The 9,525-nt window shown below is 46.6% G+C and overlaps 1 protein-coding gene across 1 annotated transcript; it reads right to left on the bottom strand.

Annotated features, from left to right (window-relative positions):
- Positions 1-855: 855 nt before the first annotated feature.
- On the bottom strand, positions 856-3,551 carry LOC117532564. The gene is made up of 2 exons (XM_034195897.1): positions 1,753-3,551; positions 856-1,654 (listed from the first exon to the last, which is right to left on the bottom strand). The coding sequence occupies exons 1-2, from the start codon at positions 3,181-3,183 to the stop codon at positions 908-910; spliced, it is 2,178 nt and encodes a 725-aa protein (XP_034051788.1). The 5' UTR covers positions 3,184-3,551; the 3' UTR covers positions 856-907.
- Positions 3,552-9,525: the final 5,974 nt, after the last annotated feature.

Genomic DNA, 9,525 nt, shown 5'->3' with positions numbered 1-9,525 from the left:
CCAACCACCAATAAATTCGAGAGATATTTACCCCGTCTAGAAAGACCTTACCGAGAGCTATTAACCCAGCTCTGAAGCACACAGCCTACCCGGAGAGAGTCTACCAGGGGTCACCCCCCCTCTCTCGCGCTCTCTCAAAAAACCAGTCTCTTTATGCTAAAAAAACTGGATCCTAAACCCAAAAAAACAAACTCCTCCTCTTACACCCAATTCAGTTGAAAACCGCGCATGCGCATAATGTACAAGGCTGAACATGTCCCAACATGTTCCACAGCTGTTATGGGATAAGACACCCTTTCATGTGAGGTAAAAAGGACATGAACTCTCTTTGGCCTCTTAATGTTTCTCCCCTTAGTGTGAAGCCCCCCCCCCCCCCCCCCCCCCCCCCCTCTCTCTGGACTGCTGCCAGAGGAGAGGAAGAAAACTCAACCTAAACAACCCACTTGGTTTTGTTTATACTGTAACTATAGAAAACCTAAAATATGAAGCATTTTCATTGTGGGTTATACAAGAATATAATTGATTATATTTGATTATAACTAACTTTCGTTTTTAAGTATTAAACATACTATGAAAACTCACAACACTGGTTACCTATAAGGGGGTGTATTTTGCGGTGCTTTACCATCCGCACATCGGACTCCATAGTCGGCTTTATTCACAGCAGCACCACCTGCCCTGCTGGAGGTTCACACTTTAACTTGTTTTACCCTCCTCTGCCTTACACATCCTCCCAAATTTGAGCACTCCTCACGCGGACTAAACCCCTTCATGCACACCACCAGAACCTCGTGCCCCTGGGGATCTTAAAGGGGAAACACCCATATTGGGTTATAAAAAAGAGGACAAATTAAGTAATTTTAACAAACTTTATTTACAGAAATATATACATTGACACTTTATAACATTATAACATTATTAACTCATCCAGCACAAGCGGACTGAGTACAACAAAACATTGCATATTTACAAGTTGGTCACTGGCAACATTGTCCGTATCGGGTGAAGTTGGTGCAGAGGCTGGCACCCTCTCTTCACCCGTGTCTGAGGGACTGTGTTCGGCCATTGACTGTTCCCTCTTCGCCGCTCTCCAAGCGTTGAAGTCTTTGTAGAATTCTTCATCTGACGTCTCGGTATCAGGGGAGTCTTGGTAGGGAGTGGGGCTATGCTCCTCTCCAGAGCTGTCACGGTCACTGTGGATGTCAATGTCCCCCAAATTGTCTTCACTCACCCCTGATGCTGCTGCGGCCGCTGCTTGCAGTGACTCTGTGAAGAGCAGCCGTATGTCCGCAGCCTCCTTCAAAGAAGGATTCTTGGCATAAAATTTGTCTGCAGTTGCAGTGTTGTGACACATGAAATCACTCACTCTTTGGCGGTTGCTTATGTCCTGAAACCTCTTCGCATTATCGGCGTGGACTGTGCGGAGGTCGGTGAAGTTAATGGGACCTTTTAGTCCAACATCAGCCCATGCCAACCTCAGGAAGGTGGCAAGGTTCCTCGATGGGTTCTTCCCCGCTATGCAGAGGAAGTAGCGGTTGTTGGTGCCGGTCAGCGTCCCCTTGATTTCCAGCCACCTCTTCATCCATCCAAATTCTTCTATGGTGAGGTACATCTGCGCTTCCCCGAACGCGTTGGCCGTCTTGTGGTTGCTTACCTGTTATGACAGAGTTAGAGAGCGTCAATACAAGTATCAATCATCCACAACATGTGTATCACTGCCAGAATAAACACATGTTTTAATAGCTCACTCACGTGGATGAGGTGGCCAAAGGCAGTGCCAGTTATCTCCGCCTTTAGGACCTCCGTGTTGGTCATGTTGGAGTAGACCCCCGGACGGTGCCCATAAATGCAGCTCCAATTGAGCAGGCTCCGGGTTGCGTGAGTCGGATTGCTGGTCATCACGTCCAGGAGCTGAGGGATGCGAGTTTTGGCCGCAGTCAAACATGCCATGATGTCTTTATGGCTTGGCAGACCTTCCATCTTGTCCCGCTTCAACTGCATCTGGTGGATAAACACCTTCTTTCTCATGGACTTCAGGATGGCAGCAACTTCCCGTGTGATTAAAATAATGTCATTCTGGTTGAGCCTGCTCCCCTTGCATGGTGTTTCATTCATGTACTTGAGAAAGTGTGATATATTTTTGATATAGAAGTCAGATGTCGTGACCTGTAGGCTTGACTTTATCAGGCTCCGGGACCACCCACGTATCCTCTTCAGATCCCTCAAAAAGAGCCAGTCAGACAGGCAATTGAAACCGTGTGCCATGAAGCTTAGGAATGATTTGACTCTGCTTATTTTGGAGACTGCGTTTTCTTGGAGCCTCACTGTTGGATCGATGCCCTCATAATGGTCCCGGTAGCCTTGCAGATACTTCTCCATGATGCGTGGGAATGTAATGTCCCGCATTCGATTCCCCCGGCCCCTGTCGCTGAACCAGGGGGAATGTATGGGAAGGGAGGATGACGAGGCCTCGGTATCTATGGATGCAGGTTCTGAGGAGCTGGATACAGGTGTGTGAGAGGCAATGGGGGACTTCCTGCAGGAGGGACCTTTGGACTTGGACAGCCTCTTTGGTGTTGACTCTATTCGGGATTGTTTCCTTAGAAACACCCGCTCTTGATCCTCGGCCCTCTGGTTCATCCTCTGTCGGTTACGTTTAATCCTCTGCTGCAGCATGCAGCGCAGGGATTTCACCTCAGCAGCATATATGTCCCTCTGAGCCTTCATTCTGTTTGCATCCATCCTCCATTCCTTACAGTCCGGGTTGTCACATTTAATCACTGGGGACAAGGGTGGAGGTTGTGACAGGACATCATCACCCACAGTGTCCACATCCCAAGAGGTAATCATTGCTACTGTGGGGTTTGTCAAACTGAGTTCATAAAGCTTCTTCGTGGCCACTTTCATTTTTAGTTTAGTTAAAACCACATGTAATTCCTGCCGGGACAGCTCAACATGGGCTCTGTACAAGTGGCGGTCCAGCCTTGTCCCGATGTACTCGCATCCTGCAATAATGCAGGGATGGAGCCTAATGTTTATCCGTCCTTTCGCCAACAACAGCAGAATTCTTCTTTCAACTAAATTACGCACACCATGGTTCCTCAGCAGGTGCTTGCTCAGGGCACGGTAGGGACTATTACAGATAGGACAACCGATCGCCATCATTTTTGTATGCCTGAGCATTTCGGTACCGGGAAGTGTCACCAGTATAATGTATAGAACCGGGGGGGACAAAGAAGGATAGGTGAAAATAAGAAAGTTGCACTCAGCGAACTAGAAAGACCCCATGTCAAATCTCTCCGGTTTATTTTCAATAAATAACCCATTTGCATCATCGTGCGAAAGGTGTCCCATTTAGGCACTCGTTAGGCGGGCAGAGATCCCTGTCATCTATCGGTCCTATCATCCAGGCAAGGCGGGAGCCAAAACTGGGTGAAATAGTGCCTCCTAAGGCGGGTCGAGTCCCCTGGCAACTCCCCTTACTTTCTTCCGGAGACCAGTTCAAAACGTTAAGTTTTGTAAGAACCATGATTGGGGGTCATCCAGGCAACAATTGTATCCGATCCAAAGTCCTCATGCAGCGGATGCATTCTTCCATGATCCAGAGACGGATGCAACCAGAGAAAGGGGTGACAATGGATAAAATGTATCCGGGAATAGTGCCTCCTAAGGCGGGTCGAGTCCCCTGGCAACTCCCCTTATTTTCTTCCGGAGACCAGTTCAAAACGTTAAGTTTAGTAAGAACCATGATTGGGGGTCATCCAGGCAACAATTGTATCCGATCCAAAGTCCTCATGCAGCGGATGCATTCTTCCATGATCCAGAGACGGATGCAACCAGAGAACCAGAGAAAGGGGTGAAAATGGATAAAATGTATCCGGGAATAGTGCCTCCTAAGGCGGGTCGAGTCCCCTGGCAACTCCCCTTACTTTCTTCCGGAGACCAGTTCAAAACGTTAAGTTTGGTAAGAACCATGATTGGGGGTCATCCAGACAACAATTGTATCCGATCCAAAGTCCTCATGCAGCGGATGCATTCTTCCATGATCCAGAGACGGATGCAACCAGAGAACCAGAGAAAGGGGTGAAAATGGATAAAATGTATCCGGGAATAGTGCCTCCTAAGGCGGGTCAAGTCCCCTGACAACTCACCCTACATTCCTCCAGAGTCAGAAAAAGTTCAAGTTAACTTTTTGGAGAACCAGAGAAAAGGGGTGAAAATGGATAAAATGTATCCGGGAATAGTGCCTCCTAAGGCGGGTAGAGTCCCCTGACAACTCACCCTACATTCCTCCAGAGTCAGAAAAAGTTCAAGTTAACTTTTGGAAGAACCATAGAAAAGGGGTGAAAATGTATAAAATGTATCCGGGAATAGTGCCTCCTAAGGCGGGTAGAGTCCCCTGACAACTCACCCTACATTCCTCCATAGTCAGAAAAAGTTAAAGTTAACTTTTGGAAGAACCAGAGAAAGGGGTGAAAATGGTGAAAATGTGTCCGGAAACAGTGCCTCATAATGCAGGTAGAGTCCCCTGGCAACTCCCCTTGCATTCCTCCAGAGGCAAAATAAGTTAAAGTTAACTTTTGGAAGAACCATAGAAAAGGGGTGAAAATGGATCAAATGTATCCGGGAATAGTGCCTCCTAAGGCGGGTAGAGTCCCCTGACAACTCACCCTACATTCCTCCATAGTCAGAAAAAGTTAAAGTTAACTTTTGGAAGAACCAGAGAAAGGGGTGAAAATGGTGAAAATGTGTCCGGAAATAGTGCCTCATAATGCAGGTAGAGTCCCCTGGCAACTCCCCTTGCATTCCTCCAGAGGAAAAATAAGTTAAAGTTAACTTTTGGAAGAACAAGAGAAAGGGGTGAAAATGTGTCCGGAAATAGTGCCTCATAATGCAGGTAGAGTCCCCTGGCAACTCCCCTTGCATTCCTCCAGAGGCAAAATAAGTTAAAGTTAACTTTTGGAAGAACCAGAGAAAGGGGTTAAAATGGATCAAATGTATCCGGGAATAGTGCCTCCTAAGGCGGGTCGAGTCCCCTGACAACTCACCCTACATTCCTCCAGAGTCAGAAAAAGTTAAAGTTAACTTTTGGAAGAACCATAGAAAAGGGGTGAAAATGGATAAAATGTATCCGGGAATAGTGCCTCCTAAGGCGGGTAGAGTCCCCTGACAACTCACCCTACATTCCTCCAGAGTCAGAAAAAGTTAAAGTTAACTTTTGGAAGAACCATAGAAAAGGGGTGAAAATGGATAAAATGTATCCGGGAATAGTGCCTCATAATGCAGGTAGAGTCCCCTGGCAACTCCCCTTGCATTCCTCCAGAGGCAAAATAAGTTAAAGTTAACTTTTGGAAGAACCAGAGAAAGGGGTTAAAATGGATAAAATGTATCCGGGAATAGTGCCTCCTAAGGCGGGTCGAGTCCCCTGACAACTCACCCTACATTCCTCCAGAGTCAGAAAAAGTTAAAGTTAACTTTTGGAAGAACCATAGAAAAGGGGTGAAAATGGATAAAATGTATCCGGGAATAGTGCCTCCTAAGGCGGGTAGAGTCCCCTGACAACTCACCCTACATTCCTCCAGAGTCAGAAAAAGTTAAAGTTAACTTTTGGAAGAACCATAGAAAAGGGGTGAAAATGGATAAAATGTATCCGGGAATAGTGCCTCATAATGCAGGTAGAGTCCCCTGGCAACTCCCCTTGCATTCCTCCAGAGGCAAAATAAGTTAAAGTTAACTTTTGGAAGAACCAGAGAAAGGGGTTAAAATGGATAAAATGTGTCCTAAAATAGTGTCTCGTTATTCCGTGGAAACTCCCCTTGCATTCCTCCAGAGGCCAGTTCAAAAACTTAAAGTTTTGTAAGAACCGTGATTGGGGGTCCTCCGGGCAACAATTGTATCCGATCCAAAGTGCTCACTCATCGGACGCATTCCTCCATGATTTCCCCATCATGAGAAATAGGCTTTTTTTTCTAAGTGCTCTCAAAAACCGGGTTTCCGATTTCGTGCAGAAGGTAGCTTGGAAAAGATGAATGAAAATTGTTAACGGAGGAGGGGAGGTCTGAATTCCCCTCTACGTTGAAAAGTGCAACGGGTCAGTGGAAATGTCTCCGGGGCTTCCGCCCGAAGCGCCGAAGACTTGACCCCCTCACCCGTTGGCACTTAGCCGTTTTTCGAGAATTTTTAAAAACGTAGTTTTTGATGAATTTAAGATATAATTGACCGTTTTATTTACTTTTTTTTGCTTTCCACGGGTGGGGGTGCACGGCAGGCCGCATATGAGATCCCAAATTCGTCCCGGAACCTCCGGGAATTGGGTCCATTTCATCCACATGTGAGTCCCCCATCAAATATACATGAAATGGACACGAGGAAATATACATGAAATGGACACGAGGAAATGTACATAAAATGGACACGAGGAAATATACATGAAATGGACACGAGGAAATATACATGAAATGGACACGAGGAAATATAAATGAAATGGACACGAGGAAATATACATGAAATGGACAGGAACTTCGTTTTTGATTATTTTAACATGTAATTGACCGTTTTATTTACTTTTTTTTGCTTTCCACGGCTGGGGGTGCACGGCAGGCCGCATATGAGATCCCAAATTCGGCACGGAACCTCCGGGAATTGGGTCCATTTCATCCACATGTGAGTCCCCCATCAAATATACATGAAATGGACACCAGGAGAGAAGAACCAGGGGTCAACATGGATACAGTTTAGCCCGAAATAGTGTCTCTTTGGCCGGGTACCAATCATGGGAAGATGTCCAGACCCTGACTGGACTTAAGCCGATTTTCATTGGAACTCCACATTGCATTCTTCCAGGGACACCAACATGCATCCAGGGTATAAGGATGAAGAACCAGGGGTCAACATGGATACAGTTTACCCCGAAATAGTGTCTCTTTAGCCGGGTACCAGTCATGGGAAGATGTCCAGACCCTGACTGGACTTAAGCCGATTTGCATTGGAACTCCACATTGCATTCTTCCAGGCCCATCTACATGCATCCAGGGTACAAGGAAGAAGAACCAGGGGTCAACATGGATACAGTTTAGCCCGAAATAGTGTCTCTTTAGCCGGGTACCAGTCATGGGAAGATGTCCAGACCCTGACTGGACTTAAGCCGATTTTCATTGGAACTCCACATTGCATTCTTCCAGGGACACCAACATGCATCCAGGGTATAAGGATGAAGAACCAGGGGTCAACATGGATACAGTTTACCCCAAAATAGTGTCTCTTTAGCCGGGTAACAGTCATGGCAACATGTCCAGACCCTGACTGGACTTAAGCCGATTTGCATTGGAACTCCACATTGCATTCTTCCAGGGACACCAACATGCATCCAGGGTATAAGGATGAAGAACCAGGGGTCAACATGGATACAGTTTACCACGAAATAGTGTCTCTTTAGCCGGGTAACAGTCATGGCAACATGTCCAGACCCTGACTGGACTTAAGCCGATTTGCATTGGAACTCCACATTGCATTCTTCCAGGGACACCAACATGCATCCAGGGTATAAGGATGAAGAACCAGGGGTCAACATGGATACAGTTTACCCCGAAATAGTGTCTCTTAAGGCGAGTACCAGTCATGGCAACATGTCCAGACCCTGACTGGACTTAAGCCGATTTGCATTGGAACTCCACATTGCATTCTTCCAGGGACACCAACATGCATCCAGGGTATAAGGATGAAGAACCAGGGGTCAACATGGATACAGTTTACCACGAAATAGTGTCTATTTTGCCGGGTAACAGTCATGGCAACATGTCCAGACCCGGACTGGACTTAAGCCGATTTTCATTGGAACTCCACATTGCATTCTTCCAGGGACACCAACATGCATCCAGGGTATAAGGATGAAGAACCAGGGGTCAACATGGATACAGTTTACCCCGAAATAGTGTCTCTTTAGCCGGGTAACAGTCATGGCAACATGTCCAGACCCTGACTGGACTTAAGCCGATTTGCATTGGAACTCCACATTGCATTCTTCCACAAACATCTACATGCATACAGGGTACAATGAAGAAGAACCAGGGGTCAACATGGATACAGTTTACCCCGAAATAGTGTCTCTTAAGGCGGGTACCAGTCATGGCAACATGTCCAGACCCTGACTGGACTTAAGCCGATTTGCATTGGAACTCCACATTGCATTCTTCCACAAACATCTACATGCATACAGGGTACAAGGAAGAAGAACCAGGGGTCAACATGGATACAGTTTACCCCGAAATAGTGTCTCTTAAGGCGGGTACCAGTCATGGCAACATGTCCAGACCCTGACTGGACTTAAGCCGATTTGCATTGGAACTCCACATTGCATTCTTCCACAAACATCTACATGCATCCAGGGTACCTGGAACAAGAACCAGGGGGCAACATGGATACAGTTTACCCCGAAATAGTGTCTCTTTAGCCGGGTAACAGTCATGGCAACATGTCCAGACCCTGACTGGACTTAAGCCGATTTGCATTGGAACTCCACATTGCATTCTTCCACAAACATCTACATGCATACAGGGTACAAGGAAGAAGAACCAGGGGTCAACATGGATACAGTTTACCCCGAAATAGTGTCTCTTAAAGCGGGTACCAGTCATGGCAACATGTCCAGACCCTGACTGGACTTAAGCCGATTTGCATTGGAACTCCACATTGCATTCTTCCACAAACATCTACATGCATACAGGGTACAATGAAGAAGAACCAGGGGTCAACATGGATACAGTTTACCCCGAAATAGTGTCTCTTAAAGCGGGTACCAGTCATGGCAACATGTCCAGACCCTGACTGGACTTAAGCCGATTTGCATTGGAACTCCACATTGCATTCTTCCACAAACATCTACATGCATGCAGGGTACAAGGAAGAAGAACCAGGGGTCAACATGGATACAGTTTACCCCGAAATAGTGTCTCTTAAGGCGGGTACCAGTCATGGCAACATGTCCAGACCCTGACTGGACTTAAGCCGATTTGCATTGGAACTCCACATTGCATTCTTCCACAAACATCTACATGCATACAGGGTACCTGGAACAAGAACCAGGGGGCAACATGGATACAGTTTACCCCGAAATAGTGTCTCTTTAGCCGGGTAACAGTCTAGGCAACATGTCCAGACCCTGACTGGACTTAAGCCGATTTGCATTGGAACTCCACATTGCATTCTTCCACAAACATCTACATGCATACAGGGTACAAGGAAGAAGAACCAGGGGTCAACATGGATACAGTTTACCCTGAAATAGTGTCTCTTAAGGCGGGTACCAGTCATGGCAACATGTCCAGACCCTGACTGGACTTAAGCCGATTTGCATTGGAACTCCACATTGCATTCTTCCACAAACATCTACATGCATACAGGGTACAAGGAAGAAGAACCAGGGGTCAACATGGATACAGTTTACCCCGAAATAGTGTCTCTTAAGGCGGGTACCAGTCATGGCAACATGTCCAGACCCTGACTGGACTTAAGCCGATTTGCATTGGA

This window comes from Gymnodraco acuticeps, unplaced genomic scaffold (assembly GCF_902827175.1).
Source record: "Gymnodraco acuticeps unplaced genomic scaffold, fGymAcu1.1, whole genome shotgun sequence".
NCBI classification, from domain to species: Eukaryota; Metazoa; Chordata; class Actinopteri; order Perciformes; family Bathydraconidae; genus Gymnodraco; species Gymnodraco acuticeps.
This window is presented reverse-complemented; position numbering and strand designations above follow the sequence as displayed.

What these genes read in the sequence shown, in the direction of transcription:
- LOC117532564 (XM_034195897.1), bottom strand. Translation starts at nt 3,183, where the DNA reads ATGCTCAGGCATACAAAAATGATGGCGATCGGTTGTCCTATCTGTAAT. An exon ending in CCTTTGGCCACCTCATCCAC is followed by an intron (nt 1,655 to 1,752) that starts GTGAGTGAGCTA and finishes CTGTCATAACAG; the next exon opens with GTAAGCAACCACAAGACGGC.